This window comes from Gastrolobium bilobum, unplaced genomic scaffold (genome assembly GCF_033153095.1).
Source record: "Gastrolobium bilobum isolate Gb01-03AN ecotype WA unplaced genomic scaffold, APGP_CSIRO_Gbil_v1 utg3588, whole genome shotgun sequence".
Lineage (NCBI taxonomy): Eukaryota > Viridiplantae > Streptophyta > Magnoliopsida > Fabales > Fabaceae > Gastrolobium > Gastrolobium bilobum.
In genome coordinates, this window is record NW_026899729.1 from 631,774 (window position 1) to 650,570 (window position 18,797).

General features: G+C 32.2%; 1 protein-coding gene across 1 annotated transcript; it reads left to right on the top strand.

The window, feature by feature from the left end:
• The first annotated feature begins 11,820 nt into the window (after positions 1-11,820).
• On the top strand, positions 11,821-18,102 carry LOC133292996 (very-long-chain aldehyde decarbonylase CER3). Its single transcript, XM_061491506.1, has 11 exons — positions 11,821-12,194; positions 12,288-12,520; positions 12,647-12,879; positions 13,057-13,276; positions 14,306-14,433; positions 14,619-14,875; positions 14,998-15,105; positions 15,724-15,930; positions 17,145-17,255; positions 17,427-17,600; positions 17,703-18,102. Exons 1-11 carry the CDS (start codon positions 12,144-12,146, stop codon positions 17,871-17,873), a joined length of 1,893 nt encoding a protein of 630 aa, XP_061347490.1. The 5' UTR covers positions 11,821-12,143; the 3' UTR covers positions 17,874-18,102.
• The last annotated feature ends 695 nt before the right edge of the window (positions 18,103-18,797 follow it).

The window sequence follows — 18,797 nt, forward strand, 5'->3', positions numbered from 1 at the left end:
AATTAACTTAAAGGCATAAGGTTAAAGTTAATAAAAATATGGGATATTACACATGCTTTTGATGTTTTGGAAATGCTATTGAGCTGTTATATGCTAGTGCCTTTATGATATGCATGTGGTGTTCCACCTATACGGTAAACCTGAGTATGTAGTACATACAATATGGTGAGGCTGAGGGTGAGGTGCAAGCGGTGTTCCTTGTACTACATGTAGGTATAAACGTATTCCTGCATTTCTCTGGCCAGTAGAATAGTTATAACACACATGGCATGAATATTTGTTGCACTGCATAGTTTTGGAACTGATATTGATATTACTGCTTTTAGAACTTATATTGCACATGTAAGTGAGCTTGGGGTGGAAGATCCTTGGAGACCCCTTGTCTTACTGAGATATCTGGTTTAGAGATCTCACCCCACGTTTTGGGAATGCTTATTTCAAGTTCAGGTAATGCGGGGGTTGAGACCTCTAGTGGCAGGAGGCCATAGCTTAGCTGATAGACGTTGCATGTTTATGCTGATGTACTGTTTTGCTATTATGATTGGATGTGGATCCTGTTTACTGTCTTATGCTTTTAGCTTCAGTTAAGGATTTATATGTTGAGACTTTGTTGGTTATGCTGTTGATTTGGTGAGCATGGGGATTGTCCATGCCACATAGACTTGTTTATGTCTTGTTTTAGTTGGAGTTGTAATAATGTATCATGATTATTGTCCGGACTACGGGTTGTAGATTCGTGACTTAGATACTCACATTTATATCTATATATGGAGGTATTTTAGTTAGATGCTTATTGCAATTTACATACAGGCGATATTTTATGAAATTGATTAAGTAATCAACTTGGCTAAGTATAATGACGTCATAATTGAAAAGAAAAAAAAGATTTTCCGCTTTTTTAATTAAGTGCAGCTTAATACGATAGTATGATAACATTACCGGGTATACACGAGGTGTTACACACACCAAGGAAAATCGAAACAGAATTATGAGACAAAAATACCCTGCAACCCTAGGTTTGTTCCTTTGAGGAGTACTGTTGATTGGTTCTAAAAATTTCTCTGATTCTTTCGCTCCTTTGTGTGAAAACCGTAATTTCTTGTGTGTGTTTTGGTGAACCATGAGCTGCTTCACACTCTGCTGCTGAATGTCCATTTAATGAATGGCTTAACTTTTTGTGTGTGTGTGTGACTCTCAATAAAGTTCGTCTCTTTTGTTGTGTTCAAGTGTGAAGAAGAAGTTGAGAGTGGAGGATAAAAATTCCATTTTTTTTTTTGAACTTTTGCAAATAGGAGATTAGAGGGGATTTCATCAGAGCACCAACAACATCAAGGGAAAATCGAACCAGAGGCAGCATTTGAAGTGTTGGGAGAGATGTTGAAGAAAACCTAGGGCATACAAAAATCATCTTGGAACGAAGGTGGATCTACCAACCCAGATCACATATATGTGTGTAGAAAACCCTAGGTAAATCGTGCAAAAGAAAAAACACTGAATCAATAATATTTCATAATCTATCAAACATAGAATTATTAATTTTTAATCCAATATTTCCGGTAATATTTTGACCTACTAAACACTTATTTGGTCACAATTTTGAAAAATTCAGTTTTTCATCATATTCCTGAAAATCATGATTCTCGGACACCAAAAAATTATCTTCTACAAAACACTCCCTAAGCCTTCGGGTGGATATTTAAGCCCATAAGCTATCGTATCAGATACGATTCATACCAGACATGCGATTACGATATCTCCTTTTTTCCTCTTCTTTTCCGAAAACCAAATTAAGTTATTGTTGAACTTCCATTTTCAAATTATTTGCCACCCTACACATGACTTCTTTGGGGAGCTAGGGGGTTTAAAACAAAGAGGTCATTTAATTTTCAAGATATTTATACCATTAATTATTAATTGTAAAGATCACAGAAGATAAAGATCTTGTAAATTATTTAAGTAAATATCAAATAATTTGAATAAAAGATGATGCCAAAAGCGCATAGAAAAGTGGCTAAACAGAAAATTGAGATTTCACAAAAAAGTAACTCTCTGGTTCTCAATTTCTATTAACAAAATATCAAAATTCAACTCCTATAATAAAGGTCATAAGCACCCTTTTATAGACTAATTACAAATTGATTCAAAATTCTAAATCTAAAATTCTAAAAATAATAAAACTTCCTAAAATAAATATAACAGTAATTAACATCTAAAAATAAGTAAAAAATTACAAATAAATAGTTCAAAATACATTCCAAATCTTTAATCTCAAATCATGCCAAATATGTTGTTTTCCTTTTCTTCCCAAATAAATCACAATCACATCTGCTGCTTTACTGGGACTTGGATTTGATTGTAATTTGATATATTTCAAATCATTGCCTCTTTCAACAATTGGGCCATACTTATTGGACCACAACTCTAGTTGACTACGAGTTTCTTGAATCAATGGTTGAGCCATGTATAATGGGCCAACTATAACTGCATCAAAAAGACAATGAGTTCTAAATTATCAAGCAATTTACCACAATTACAAACTTAAAAAAAAAAAAAATTTGCATCATGCGGATCATTCTATACTCTAAAACACACACAAATCATAAGTTAAACAACATGTTCTTAATTGATTAGTGTCTCCTTTTCAGTTAAATATTTATTTGTTGAGTCTGTGTATAAAATTACTTTGAGTAGGACTTTACTTAATAATTATCTTTAATATGAGAAGGTAGTCTTTCAATAATATTAATAGCGATAGATCCTCTAATTGAAGATTAAAAAAATAAATTATGAAATACGCACTGTTAGCGTAGTAATTTTTTAAATTGGAATATGAGACCATTACATATTAGTGCAAGAGTTTATTTATTAAACAAGAAAATCTATTACATGTAATTAATAGGAAAGAAAATTTATAGGTTGTAATTACTTGTAAAACACCAGCTTAGCTTCTCCCCTTAAATCGTCCCTGCTTTTTTAATATTGAACTCAAAAGGATTTGGTGGTTAGTGAATAAATCTCCTCATTTCTTGTTTTAACTTTTTGTTTTAACATGATTATATTAGGAATTTTTTTTAATTATTCATTCATATATTAATGATCAGTAATTAAAATAATAATTTCTTCTTCTCATCTGTTAATTAAATTTCATCGTTAAAATTATTACCATTCAATATTCAATATGAATGAGTAAAACTTTTCACATTACATGAATAATTATATCACAACATGAGAGAATTCATCACGACGCGTGGTGTGTGAGCAACACAACTAACCGCACTAGTCCTGGGTTTCAGTGGGGTGTAAATAGGTTATGTTAGGCTAGACTTTACCTTAAATAAGTCAGATCTGTGTAAAAAATATTGGATCTGATCTGACCTGTTAGCCTGTGTATGTCTCAAATTACAAGTGTGGCCTGACCAATATTTAAAAAATAAAAGTATTGACCTAGACCTGTTAGCCTATTTAAGCTTATTAAATATTCAACAATTAAAAGAATAACTAAAATAATATTACTTTATTATTCAAAATTATTAAAATAATAAATTTATTTATTTTATTTAAAATAAAGAATATAATATAGGCAAACCTGTAGACTATAAGGCCTGACATGTACAAAAAAACCTATTGCCTGTTTTTTAAAAAGTTTGTTCGTTTTTTTTAAGTCTAAACTTGTTCTATTTTAGTATTTATAATAGACTACGTCTGGTCTAATATAGACTAGGCCGTAAGCCCCTGTAAACCAGCTTAGCCTATTGACATTCCTATGCACTGCCTATGCATAATACCGTGATTTGGAGCATATTTTTGGTGCAATGAAAGCAAATACTCTCTTATCAAAAAGGAGGAAAAAAAGGATAGAGACAAAAATAACTATAAATATAAGGATAGTGTAAATATATTATTTTTTTTATATTTAATAAAAAATATACCGAGTGATCGATACATCCCTAAAATTAAAAATATTTTGCATGATTTGATATCTTAAAGGTGATGAGAGATGAATACTTTGCAAAGGAAAAAATAAAGGAAGACAGTTGCTTGTATATAGTACCATCTTCTATTAAAAGAATGAATGGAATGAGACAATATACGTTTTGAATTAAATAAATTAAGCTTATATAAAATATTTTGAGTTTAGTATGATCTCTTAACATAGTATAAGTTAAATTGTAGTTCTAGTTTTCCCTATATTAAAAAATCATTAATAATTATATTAATATATTTAAGTCTATCAAATCTTCAATACCTATAAATTAAGAATTTAAAAAAATAAATTAAATAATATTATTTTATTAATTAAAATTATTTAAATAATTTTTATTTTATTTTATCTAAAATAAATAATACAATCTAAAATGGCCTATAGACTTGTAAGCTAGGTCATGTAAAAGTAGACCCATATAAATTGTTTTTTAAACGAACTAATTTCAAGTCTTGAGTTCGTTTTATATATTTTACTTAGATTGCTTGATTTGACGTAGGCCGAGTAGTTTTGTGACCCATTTACATCCCTATGTCTTACATAGGAATTAACTTTTTTTTTTTTCATGGTAACCAATTTAATAATGTTAATGGTAAAATTAAAATGTACATATAAAAAAATAAAAACAATTTATAATTAAATAATAATAAATCTATAAATGTATCATAATATATTTATAAATGTATGTGAATAATATTATTTGGGTCAAGTAATTTTGCCCCTTTCTTAAAAGAAATTTTTTACTTAATTTTTTGTTAAATAATGTTGTATGAATAATATTTAAACAGATGGTATAGATAAAATTGTTTAATTATTTATATATGCAAAAAAAATGTAATATAATTTTAAATAGATTTAAAGAAAATTTTAACAATTCATAAATAAGCAACTAAAATGTATGAATAAAACACATCATCATTGTTATTATTTAGGACAGAATAGAACACATTATTAAGTAAGCCAATTATTTGAATAAATGCAGCATATTTACTCGAAAAACTTGCTAAACCCTTAAAAAATGTTACATCTTATGCATGTAAAAAATATTTTTGGCTGTTTGAACGATAAATATATTTAATTGTATCTTTTTGGATCTTGTGTAAAACATATATAGTTGTGACATCTGTAAATTCTTTTTTGAAGTCAAACTTCCATAGTTCATTGTTAAACAGTGACCATTGTGCCACTGTTCTAAGTCTTATTTGCCAAAATACCACGTCTACGCACTTTTTTTCCAAACAGCCACGCAGACAAGTTCGCTGAGAGTAGTAGCGAACTAGGTGTGGTGATGTGTCAGCAGCCTGATGGTGCTCAAGTTCGCTACTGACACAAAGGAACTTGAGTGCAATAAATGCTGACACGTATGAAGAGTTCGCTGACAGACAAGGCGGACTTGGTTTGCCACGTGTCTGACCCCAACACAGTTCGCTGGGGGACCAGGCGGACTCTTTGACATGTGTCAATTGGCACAAAGTTCGCTGACATTGACAGCGAACTAGGTGACAAGTGGCAGCCACTGACGCAACTCACTTCCCCGTGCAGCGAACTGTGTGCCACGTGGCAGTCCCTCACAAGTTCGCTGCCTAGGTAAGCGAACTACCTGCCGACAGTTACAGTTTGCTGCCCTAGGTAGCGAACTCAGTTCTATTTATACACACACACCCTCTTCCTCTCCCGAAGTCATCCTCGTCGGTTTTCCTTAAAGTTTCCATTTTTGTTTGTTACTTTTTGCTATTTCAATACATAATGAATGAGAGTAACAATGATGTAATATGCCTTCTATATTATAATGAGAGAAGATATTTTGGACCGAACGGTCAAGTGTTTGAAGGAGATACAAAGATCTTCTGCATGAGTCCGTGTTGCAAATATACTGAGTTGAAGAAAATAATATACAAGAAGTTGAGATTACAACGAGGCCAATTCCTGTCTCGACTGATTGCTAGATGCGCTACTGGTAACCCGGTGCTGAAGAAAAATGAGAGAGAAAGAGAGACGGAAGGGGAGAGGGAGGGGGGAGGGGGATGGGGTTTATATAGGGCTGGGAAAATTAGCCGTTACATCAAGTTCGCTGCCACTCCCAGCGAACTTGGTGCATGTCAGCCACGTGGCAAGCAACTTTCCATGCGTGCAAGCCACGTGGCCTGGTAGGTGAGGCATTTATTACACTCAAGTTCGCCTGTGTCAGTAGCGAACTTGAGCACCATTAGGTTGCTGACACATCACCACACCTAGTTCGCTACTACTCCAAGCGAACTTGCCTGCGTGGCAGTTTGGGAAAAAAAGTGCGTAGACGTGACATTTTGGAAAATAAGACTTGAAACAGTGACACAATGGTCACTGTTCCATTCATTGTCATATATTTAGTAATCAACTATTTTACGTTACGAAGGTCAAAAAAATTTTAAGTTTGCACTAAGATAATCGACTATAAAAAATTGATTGCCCTAGAATATTTTTTTGGTAAATTGCTTTCTGTTTAGGTTAATAATCAATTATCTCTTGATCATTATACATGGAAAATATAAAGATTTTTAGACCCGTCATTATACATAAAATTGTTCTCAATCCAATTCCTAAAATTGCTTAACTACAAAAGGCCTAGGTCTGGGGGTGTAAATATATAGGCTAACTAGGTTAGACTTTTGCTTAAATAGGTCAGGTCTATATGAAAAATATTGGGTATGACTTGAACTATTAGCCTGTGTAGGCTCAAATTACAAGTCTGGTCTGACTTATATTTAAAAAATAAAAGTCTTGGCCTAAGCCTGTTTAAGCTTATTAAATATTCAACAATTTAAAAAAATAACTAAAATAATATTACTTTATTATTCAAAATTATAAAAATAAAAATTTTATTTCTCTTATTTAAAATAAATAATATGATATAGGCCGACGTGTAAGTTTATAAGCTCGACATATACAAAAAAGTCTATGAACTGTTCTCTAAATAGATTTTTTTTTAAAGTGTAGACCTGTTCTATTTTACAATTTGTAATAGGCCAAACCTTATCTAATATAGGCTAAGCCGTATGTAAACCGGCCTAGTCCATTTAGACCCCACCTAGATCACATATAAATGAAGGGATTGATCCTCGAAATAGAAAAATCTGAGAAGACCCATACATTGTCATCTGCATCTTTTCTTTTCAACGGCTCTCGTACAAATAACATCACAATTCTGACAAACATATGAACTGCAAATTAAGCGTCAGGGTAAAAAGGAATTTCCATATGACCACTGGGAATTTCCATTGACATAGACAATGCCTGTTTCAATGACAGTGTTCTTTTCCGTAGTGAAGGGCTCGGTGAATTCCAATGTAGACAAAGAAAGCGCTCCACGTCATAACAAAAAAGGAAACCAAGTTAGCCTGCAAAAACGTCGATTATGAAATTAAAGGATGGTCCCAATGGTGAGGTTGAGTATCCTCTAGACAACTAAGAGTTGATTGAGAACGATTTTACGTATACGGAAGGATTTAAAAACCTTTTTGGTGTAGATATTATTCACTGGAATACAATTGTCTTCCTTGAAAGGTTGGCTGTGGTTTATCAAAAATAAAAATAAAAAATCCGTTTGCTGTACTAAGCAAATTAAAAAAAGTTTGATTTAACATAACTAATCAAACACGTATAGCACCATGTTAAAATCCATTAGCCACATAAGATGAATAGGAAAAGTTTGGATGAGCTCTTTTTTAGAAAAAAAAAAAAACACTCTTCAGGGAAAAAAAAGTCAAAAACATGCTTTGTTTTTTTTAGAAGCTAAACATTTTGCCTTTTAAAAAAAGTAAAAGTCTAAAGTCAAATATTTTTTAAAAGATTTAAATAGTTTTATCTTTTGTAAAAAACACTTTTAAAATAAATAAGGCATAAAAAACATTTTTTTTTTTTAGTTTTCTAAATCATGATGTTATGTATGCCGTTGATGTCGACATATATACTTTTAAGTTTTAAAATATTAAATACGTAAAGTTTTTATTTAATATTTGTTGGTTTAAATAAATTTAATATAGATGATATAAAGCATACTCACCCACCCGTTTTGTTTTCATGCACGTGGTGGCAGTTAGAAGAAACTTCCATAGAACAACAACCATATTAAGTAACTAGGCAGAAATGATCCATAACTCTCCCCTAACTTAATAATTAGGCGGCGCCATATAGTGTTCCAATTCCAAAACCCTTTTGTATAAGTTGGACCCGTTTTTTCCTGTCATTGATTAGTTGAAATAGAAATAGAGGGTTGAGAAATAACATGCTTTGCCATTGCCAGTGCACCATTCTCACCAACTTGCTCTCCCTTCCCTTTCTTTGGTCAAAGTATTAATACTGAAAATCATCCAGCTAATACTCGTATCCGCTAACTTACCCTCATTAATGCCAAGTTTTTTGTGTTTTTTAATCTTGGCGGCCAAAATTTAAGCCTAAAATGTAAGTAATCGGTTAATTTTAGAAACTTTTGTAATTTATAGTTTAACTACTTGATGCTTTTATCAAATCATGTATATTAAATTTATATAAGATGTACATGTATAAAGATCAGTTGATTTTATATTATGTTTTATGATTTCATAAATTTTAAAAATTACGTTGTTGAGTTTTAAAATCTTATTCTTCTTACATATATAATTTATACTTAGAATACATTCTTTACATTTTAGGTAATATTTCATGACAACATTTAATGACCGCGCTATCCTTTGCTTCAAGTGAAGCAACGAAAAGGTTAATTGTAGTGAAACATGCTTAAAATATATATTCTTAGACTGCGCATGACAATCATTTTAGTTCCTGACACTATTTTTGAAAAAAATGATTCTTTTCTATTTATGTGTCTTGGAAAAGTTCTGAGAATCAGAATTACGTTTGTTAATATATTTTATTTTTATTCCGAGAATCAGAATTACGTTTGTTAACAGATTTTTTTTTTCATTTTGAGAATTAGAATTACGTTTGATAACACAATACAAATCTATTTCTTTACTTTTGTTTATAGATTTCATCAGTTGTATAAAATACCAAAATGAGCCCTAACCCCAATTTCAAAAATCATTTATGTGTAATCTTTGAAGAGCCCTAACCCCAATTTTAAAAATCCCAAAATTTCATCAAATTCTGATCAGAGGTTATATAAGAAGAAAAATTAAATTACAAAATAAGCAGTTAATCATACCATTACACGAGATTCATCAAGACGAAGAGGTGAGGAGCATACCTGTTGTTCTTGTGTGAAGGAGAAAGACCTGCAACTGGGAACGCAAGAGAGAGAGAGAGAGAGAGAGAGAGAGAGAGAGAGAGAGAAGGGAAATGAAAGGAGACCAAGAACTTTTGTGGTGAAGGGATGGGTAGTGGTCCGGTGATATGTGGTTGAAGGCCAGTGACGGTTCGGTGTTGGCGTGTGAGCGGGAAGGAAGTCTTGAGAGTGAAAGAAAACAGATTCTCTTTCTGTGCCCTAGAACAGAGAATCAGAAATTTTTTGATTCTTTTTTTTTGTTCCCAACACAAAAAATAAATCGATTTATCTCGGAAATAAAAAAATAAATCGATTTTGTCAAACGCAATTCCTACTCATTTTTTTTCCCAGGAACAAAAATAATAAAAAAACTCATTCCGGGAATGTTGTTATGCACAGTGCAAATTCATTCTTAGTTTTCCTTTACTATTTGGATGAAAGAAAAGAAAGTAATAAAGAAATAATGTTTACCAAAATAAAATAAAATAAGTAAATCTTAAAATTTGAAATATAGAAGAAAAAAATTGAAGAAATTTTTTTACAATTTTTTTTTTATCTTTTAGAATTTTCTTTTGTTAGAGAAATATAAAAAAACCACTAAAAATGACCTTCATCAAATAACTTGAGCTTTTAGGTGAAACAATTTTTTACATCACCAATCTCATTTTTAGAGTTACCCAACCCTAATTATCTCTTTGAGATGAGTTGGCTCCCTCCGGTATCCCCACGAGCTTCGACTCTTTGAGCCGGCTATGGGACTAATCCGGAGTGCGGGGGAACAGTGATGACTAAAGGTTCAGCCCCCTCCCCAAGAATGCATTCAGCGGGAATCGAACACATATCCAACCCTACTAATTCAGCGCCAAATTACCAACTGAGCTGCACCCATTGGGTGCATCACCAATCTCATTTGTTGGCCTAATACATTGTCCATCCTTTAAACCTAATAAACTCTTATGTGAAAGAATATGATAAAGAAATATAATATAAAATTATTGTGTTAATTATTTATCATATTTATCATTATTTTTCTTTAACCAAATAAGATAAAATATTTCCTCTGTGTTTTCTTTCTCTCAATCCAAACGTGGATTAAGAGTGCAATGATGAGATTTTAGTGTTAGATTTTTAAATTTTATCAAAACATATCATTATTAAATAGTTACTCAAACGTGTATTTTTTCTTTTATTACATTGAGATGACATAAATCATAATGAAGCATTTCTAATGTGAATTCATCTTTAAAGTAAATAAATAAAACAATAATATTTTAAAATTTTAATAAAATAAAATAAAATAATAAAACATCTTAAATTAAATTAAAAATAAATATAACTTACATATTTTAACTATACGTTTATTTTATAATGCTCAGAACAGTATTTTGAAGAGATCGCTGACATATCTTTATCTAAGATCTGAGAGGCACTGTGTCACCACTCACCAGCCAACCACATAGCGCATTTACTACGCTGCAAGTATGCTGAGTTGGAGGTTAGGCAGCAGAACGTGTGGTGGTGTTTTTTGTCATTGATGACTTGATGTAGATTTAAATTTTCCACTGTTAATTGTAATTATAATGAGATTAATATTGTTAATATTCTAAGAAATAATTTTATTTACTTTACATATATAAAAATAGAGAAAATGTATTCTCATGTGACATAAAAAATTGTGTTGTCTCCCGTGCACTTAACTCCAAGTGGGATCTAATAGAAAAGAAAAGAAAAGAAAAAAAATGAAAAAAGAAATAGCACATGTTTCAATGTATGAGTAGAAGATAGGAAAAATTCTATGTGGCAGAAGACTAGCATTGTACATAAAAATATATAAGATTTATATATATTTTTTTTCTTTTTTCGAATCGTTTTTTCAAAAAATACGAGACATCTAAATCATACAAGTCAAGCGATTTCATATGACTCCACATATTTATATTTATATGTAAAAAATAAAATTATCTCTTATAACATGAAAAATATTAATCTCCTATAACATATATGTAATTGAATACGATAACGATCCACGTATGGAAAAGTATTGTAAGAACATTATGTAATATGTATATCTTTTTCATTGTAACTAGGAATCTCTGTGGATACGGTTACCTGCTTGGCTTCCCTCTTCCATGGAAGGTTGTCCTATTACGCGGCAAGTCAAATGAACTAAAAATGAAATTATTATTAATATATCATATTATATTTTTAACATGTTTCTGCACACCAAAGTGTATTTTACTTGAAAGATGGATAAAATATATATACTCATTACCTATATAATATTCACAAAAAAATTATTATGATATCATATCAAGTAATTAATTGTCATAAAAAAATTTAATTGGTTGAAGATAAATGAATAATTTTATATATAATATTATATTTTTAATGTAGGATAATGATGTTTCAACCTTTAACCTTACGTAAATTATCCAAGTTCCTAATCCACTAATCCTGCGTTTAAAATATTTTTTTCTAGTGAGAAAAAAGATGTTTAGGAGAGAGTACCTTACTGTATTGGTTCAAACTTCAAAGCATGATCTGCTGCGCTTATAAATAGGGGATGGGAGAATAAATGCATAATTAAGTTGTGGCCAAACACAGAGATAGAGTTTCCAATTAAGAAAGGATAAAAAGACACTTTTCCATTACAGAAACGAACCTCTCCTCCCATTGTTTTTCCTCTTTCTGATATTCTTTTTGGGTATTGGATCCTTTCCGCTTACTCTTCTTGGCCAGTACAGATTTTTGGGACTCTATTGGGTTTTAGTGAATACAGTAAAAAAAAAAATATATACTATAGGTGCCTAGAAGGCTAGAAGGGAGGTACTATGGTATTGAGCATTTACATTTGACAAGGGAAAAGGTGAAACGGATAATAGAAGATTTTAGAGGATCTTATTTATCATATAGTGTAGTGAAATGGGTGCTCCTTTATCAGCCTGGCCATGGGAGAACTTTGGAATATTCAAGGTACAGTATGATCGATGCATCTTCGTGCTTCTTTATTTGTTATGATAATTTTAGTGGTGGTACTGATATGGGCTTTATGTTTTCAATGGATAGTATCTGTTATATGGGCCATTTGTGGCAAAAGTCCTTTATGAAAGGTTCTATGATGAGGAACACTCCAACTCCAACAACTTGAGCTGGTGTCTTCATTTGCTCATACTATGTGGTCTCAGAGGTCTAATTCATACCCTTTGGACTTGTTATGGTAATATGCTTTTTCTTGTTAGAAATCGAAGGATTGTTCAACAGGGGGTTGATTTCAAGCAGGTTGACAAAGAATGGGACTGGTAAACTATGGTTCTTTTTTTTTTTTTTTTTGTTAATAAAATTATATTATGCTGAAAATATGTTATCATACATGTATGTATGTATGTATGATTAGTGTTTGTCCTATTTGTTTATTTTTCAAACAGGGACAATTTCTTGATTCTTCAGGCACTAGTTGCCTCCATAGCCTGCTACATGTTTCCCTTTCTTCAACATCTCCCTCCCTGGAATGTAAAGGGTCTTATTGTTGCTCTGATGCTCCATGTGGGAATCTCAGAGCCACTTTATTATTGGGTGCATAGGAGGTTTCATGGAGACTATCTTTTCACCCATTATCACTCACTTCATCATTCATCTCCAGTACCACAGGCATTTACTGGTGAGAACCATAGATACCCCATCTTCATTTTATTCTGATTTTGGAAATGATTTGTTCAAAAGGAAGACTAGTTGCAGAGATGTTTATTTTGTTCTAATTTTTTTTAATATCTTGTGTTCATTTCAAACTACTTGTTAATCTTGCTTTGGTGATTGAACATGACCTGTATTGCTGCAGCTGGAAATGCAACACTTCTGGAGCATCTGATTTTGACGGCAGTGATTGGAATCCCTATCCTTGGGACTTCTGTGTTGGGATATGGATCAGCAACCTTGATATATGGTTATGTTTTGATTTTTGATTTCCTGAGATGCTTTGGCCATTGCAACGTTGAATTTGTTCCACATCAGTTGTTCGAGATATTTCCAATTCTTAGATATGTGATATACACGCCAACGTAAGTTAATTTAAAACTGATGCACCCACTGAGTCACAAGTACAAATCTCAGTAACTGGATTCAGATATTTAATTGTAGAACTTGACATATGAGAGCCCGCATTGATTTCTGTTTGTGTCTTGGTGAGACAGGTTAAAAGCATTTACTTTTTGACCAAATGCAAATGAACCATAGTAGAATAGGTCTGGGACTTTAGGTTCGTTAGGGGCATATTTGGATGTTAGGTTCATTAATATTCCCTTCTTCTTTTTTTGTAGAAATGATTTTCTTCCTTTTATTTGGACGTTTAATCTCCTTCAAAATTTATTTAAATTACAAGAACCTTGAAAAAAAAAGAAGGGATTATGGATAATTGCATGAAAATCACTTATTTCCATTTCCTCTTTTTATAAACCTCTCAAACAACATGAATGTTTACCAAAATGCTTCTATTACTCTCCCTTCTTCTCGATACAAACATACTATTAAGAGAGAGGGAGAGTAAAATAAAGTCCTAAAGTTAACAGTCTAAGATTCTCTCTTGTGAAGAGAGGAATTGAAGTTTAAACAAAGGGTTTTATAAGAATTATGTTGTAGGAAAAGTGATTGTGTAATGTTATAGAGATTCGTTTTGCGTGCCATAATTTTTTATTTTTCTTTTTTCTTTAAAAAGTGTGGGCATCACAAAATGTTATGTGTGTAGAAAAGTTTGTTGTGTCATGTTAAATGACAAATGCAAACCCCTTAAACAAATGGTCCACAAGAATTGAACTTCTACAAGTTTTGGTGCCATATTTAAGTTGGAAACTATTATTTTATTTGAGGACTAAGCTACTAAAGATTTTTTTGGCTTCAAGCCTATTTAAATTTCCGTCACATAATTTATTTGGCTTCTTCCTTTTTCTGTTGCAACTGTCAGAAGAATGGCATAAGAAGTGGACATGCGTTTTCTACATAGTGGTCCAGCTATAAGTTCAAATTAGATTGTCCATTTCCCATCTTACCATGTACTTGTATATATATATTTATTTGCTTTCTATGCTATGCAGATATCACTACCTACACCACACTGATAAGGACACTAATTTCTGCCTCTTCATGCCTCTCTTTGACGCACTAGGCAATACGCTTAACAGCAAATCATGGCAATTACACAAAAAATTAAGTTCAGGTTCAGGTAAGCTGTCTTATGATTATGATTGACTTCATCTAAATAATATGTTTCATTTTGACTTCAACACTTGATGTAAAGCTTTGCTGAGTCTTTTTCACTACTAGTTATATACATTCCCACTTTTTGCGGAAGTGCTAATATTCATCTACGTATATGAAAAAGTTGTGTTTGTAATTTTATCAATGCAGGAAACGGTGGTCCCGTACCGCATTTTGTTTTCCTGGCACATGTAGTGGATGTCACAGCCAGTTTGCATGCTCCGTTCGTCTTTCGATCCATTGCTTCATTGCCATTCACAACAAGGCTTTTTATGATTCCATTGTGGCCTTGCACCTTCATAGTTTTGCTAGCAATGTGGGTTTGGTCCAAGACCTTTTTAATTGCTTTCTACTACCTCAGAGGTCGACTACACCAAACATGGGTTGTACCTAGATGTGGCTTCATGGTGGGTCTATAGTACACTCATCAGTATGAAATTTGCCTTCATTTTTATTTTTTTTTCCATCATGAAGGCTGAAAAAGAATAGCAAGTATTGAAATTTTCTTCTTTTTGAATACTCTATACAGTATTTCTTGCCATTTGCTACTGAGGGAATTAATAAGCAAATTGAGCAAGCTATCCTCAGGGCCGATAGAATTGGGGTTAAAGTCATTAGCCTCGCTGCATTGAATAAGGTTTGCCATATTGAACAACTTCTCTTGCTATTTAATTTGACAAGTATAGTAAAATAAACTTGATTTACTTTAATTCTGTCGTTCTCTGACCATAGTTGTTGAAGGTTTTAATTCCTTGTAAGGTAGATCCCTGACACCTGAGAACACTATCTAGTACATCATAAATTGCCGCATAGGAATGGTGGACCAGCTTTATAACTTGTGAAAGGAATTTAAACATTGCCTCCCATTTCTAGTCTAAGCTATACATAGAATGAAAACAGATATATAGAGAATATTCCATTCCATGATAAGCCGTTTAGGATTTTAATCCACAGCACCTGTTTTAAGTTACTCGGGCATAAATACTTTCTAGTTTCTAGCTTTCCATGGATATCGACTTATTCTATTTTTACATGGGGCTTCAGTATTACCAGTTCCATGGTGTATTATATAATAACAGTAATAAATTATCTAATGAAACATTTATATCCAAGGTACAGTGCAGATCAGTTATTTTATCATGCTTTTAGCATAGTAGGGTCTAACTATCTGAAATTGGTTATCTAGTTACTTATAAAGAAATATGTGCTATTATTACTCTCTTATCATAAATTTATCATACTTCACTGAATACAGAATGAATCCCTAAACGGAGGTGGAAAGCTTTTTGTGGACAAGCACCCAAACCTTAAGGTTCGAGTTGTTCATGGGAACACCTTAACTGCTGCTGTCATTCTTAATGATATCCCAGAAGATGTGAAAGAGGTGTTCCTAACAGGAGCTACATCCAAGCTTGGAAGGGCAATTGCACTCTACCTTTGCCAAAAGAAAGTCAGAGTTCTGGTAAAATTTCTTCCAGACCCCACTTTTCAAATATTTTTTCTTTTCTTTACCTCATTGCTCTTCTAAAAAGCGTGGATCATAGTTATAGATAACAGTTTTATTGTTAATTATTGTCTCTACTCTCTAGTCCATTTCATTTGTGCAATATTGCTGTTTTATATTAAAATGAAGGAAAAAATGTTTGCAGATAACTTATCTGCATTTATTCCTAAAACGACGTCGTTTTGGTATTGAAATCTTAAAAAATTATAAATATAAAGACTATTATAACCCTAAAATAAACTAAAATTACAAAAACACCATGATTTCCGTCTCAAAACGACGTCGTATTGGGCTTACTGCAGATAACTTGTCTGCAGTAACTGCAGAAGAAGCAAACCCTAAAATGAAACTATAATTGGCTAACAAGCAATGCACAAAGTCCCTACTTGCAAAGGTGAATGGCATTAAGGGAAGTTTAATGATTGTGTTGCCTATTAATACGGGAACTAACTTGTCAAAAAGAATTAAAAAATGGTGAGGTTTTTTCTTTCAAACGGTAAATTGATATAAAACGTGTTTGAGTTGAATTAGTAAATAGTAATGGCAATGGTGATGCTAGGATAAAAATTGGGGAGGGGTATATGAAAAAAGAGAGCTAAAGAATGAAGATGTAAAACTGAAAGAGCGGGTTAATAGGTTAAAAAGGGAAGGAAGGATTCACAAGAAAAAAGCAAAGTCAACACAATACTTGTCCACCTGTCTCCCCTCTAGCCTATTACTTTCGAACAAATTTTTAGTGCAAACGATACACACATACTCAGTGCAACGGTGATATTATATTATGTATTTTGGAGAGTATATATTTATAATATTAAAGTTATTTTTTTTATTTTTTTCTTTAAAAACTTGTCCGCTGACGTGGAAAGAGAAAAAAAAATAACTTTAATATTATAATTATTATTCACCGAATTACATAATTACAATGAAGTGGTTTCACTAAAAATTTATCCATTACTTTCATTGTTTGATTGAAGGGAAGGGTAGCCTTTTAATAAATGATGTATATAATTTGATATTAAATATAATATAATGTAAATTGAATTTGTTTATACTAATTCATTATTTGTTAGATCTAATATACTGTAGTGCGAGTCTAGAGCAGTGTAAAACTGTTCCACTGAAAAATCACAGATTCGAACACAATTACTAAAAGGCTGAGAGCTACTTTGCAGATGTTAACTCTTTCAACGGATAGATTTCAGAGGATTCAAAAGGAAGCCCCTCTTGAATACCAAAGCTACCTTGTCCAAGTGACAAAATACCAAGTAGCACAAAACTGCAAGGTACTTCCATGCCATTATTATTCTCCACCGGTTCTCTTTATACACAGCTCAAATTGTTAACGATTCTTCTTATATATATGCCAATATCCTTGGCCCCATGTTTAATAAGGTTTCTTATATATATACACTCAATTCAAAAAATTAAATCACCACGTAATTTCCTTGATCCAGACTTGGATTGTTGGTAAGTGGATCACTCCAAGAGAGCAAAGCTGGGCACCACGTGGAACCCATTTTCATCAATTTGTTGTCCCACCCATTTTCTCATTTAGAAGAGATTGCACTTATGGTGATCTAGCGGCCATGAGATTACCAGAAGACGTGGAAGGCCTTGGATACTGTGAGGTGAGAAATCAACTTCACCAATATCTGTCACATTTATTTTCTCATTCTCAATAAACAATAATCACTTATTATTTTTTGTTCATTATTTTTTGTCTAATGCAGTACACTATGGAGAGGGGAGTAGTTCACGCATGCCATGCAGGAGGAGTGGTACATAGTCTTGAAGGTTGGTCTCATCATGAAGTTGGAGCCATAGATGTTAACAGGATCGATCTTGTGTGGAAAGCAGCACTCAAACATGGTTTAAGGCCCGTATCAAGAACCACACAATAATTTATTTTTTTTCTTTCTTAAATAAAAAAAAGAAATTAAAATCCTTGTTAATTAAGTATCTTTCTAAATTTCTTTCTTCTGTGTTTTGGTATATTGCACATCATCAAAGTGGCCATCAAAGCGTGGTTATATTCTTCAAAGTCGCTGTACTAAGTTACTCATATTTATTATATGTTCATATGATCACTTTCACAGTGATTCATAGTATAGATGATGCGAAAGCAAACTATCCTGATTACTTTTATATTTTTTAAGATTTGCTCTTATATTCATTTCATGCATATATTATCATGGAAACGAATTAGTAATTGACAAATGGCCAAAGAGGTTGGAAAATAAGAAATTATTGAAGAGGGAAAAAAAAAACCCGTATTGCAACCGTTCATGAAATAAATGGAGCCAGAGAAAAGTGGATGCTTAAGGCTTAAGATAATATCTTACTTTTTAATTTTCAAAGAGATCTGAAATGGACCTGTTATGACTTTATCTATATAGTTGCTAGCATTAATTATAAACCTCTGAATTAATAACTTGTTCAATTATTATGAAAAGCTAAGATCTAGCATATCGGTTGGTGGTTATTTGTTGGATTCTTGACCATTCAATTTCTATGGCACAACAATTATTGTGATACAAGACCTAATAAAGCTTCAAACTTCCAGTAAGTATCTATAATTCTCAAATTTCCCATAGCTATCAACGTAATGTGGGCTCCCTCAATCTATTCACTGATGCACTATTGATTTCCCAAGGATTCTTCATTAACTAATCTATTTATTTATCAGTATAAATAGTGGCTATCCACTTTAGGCCCAATAAGTTGGGGCCTATGTTATTAAGCCCACACTAAAAAAAATTTAGAGGGCACCCATAGCTAATCATAGAGGCTCAGACCTAAGATTTTCTTTTTTCCTTCTCTGCATT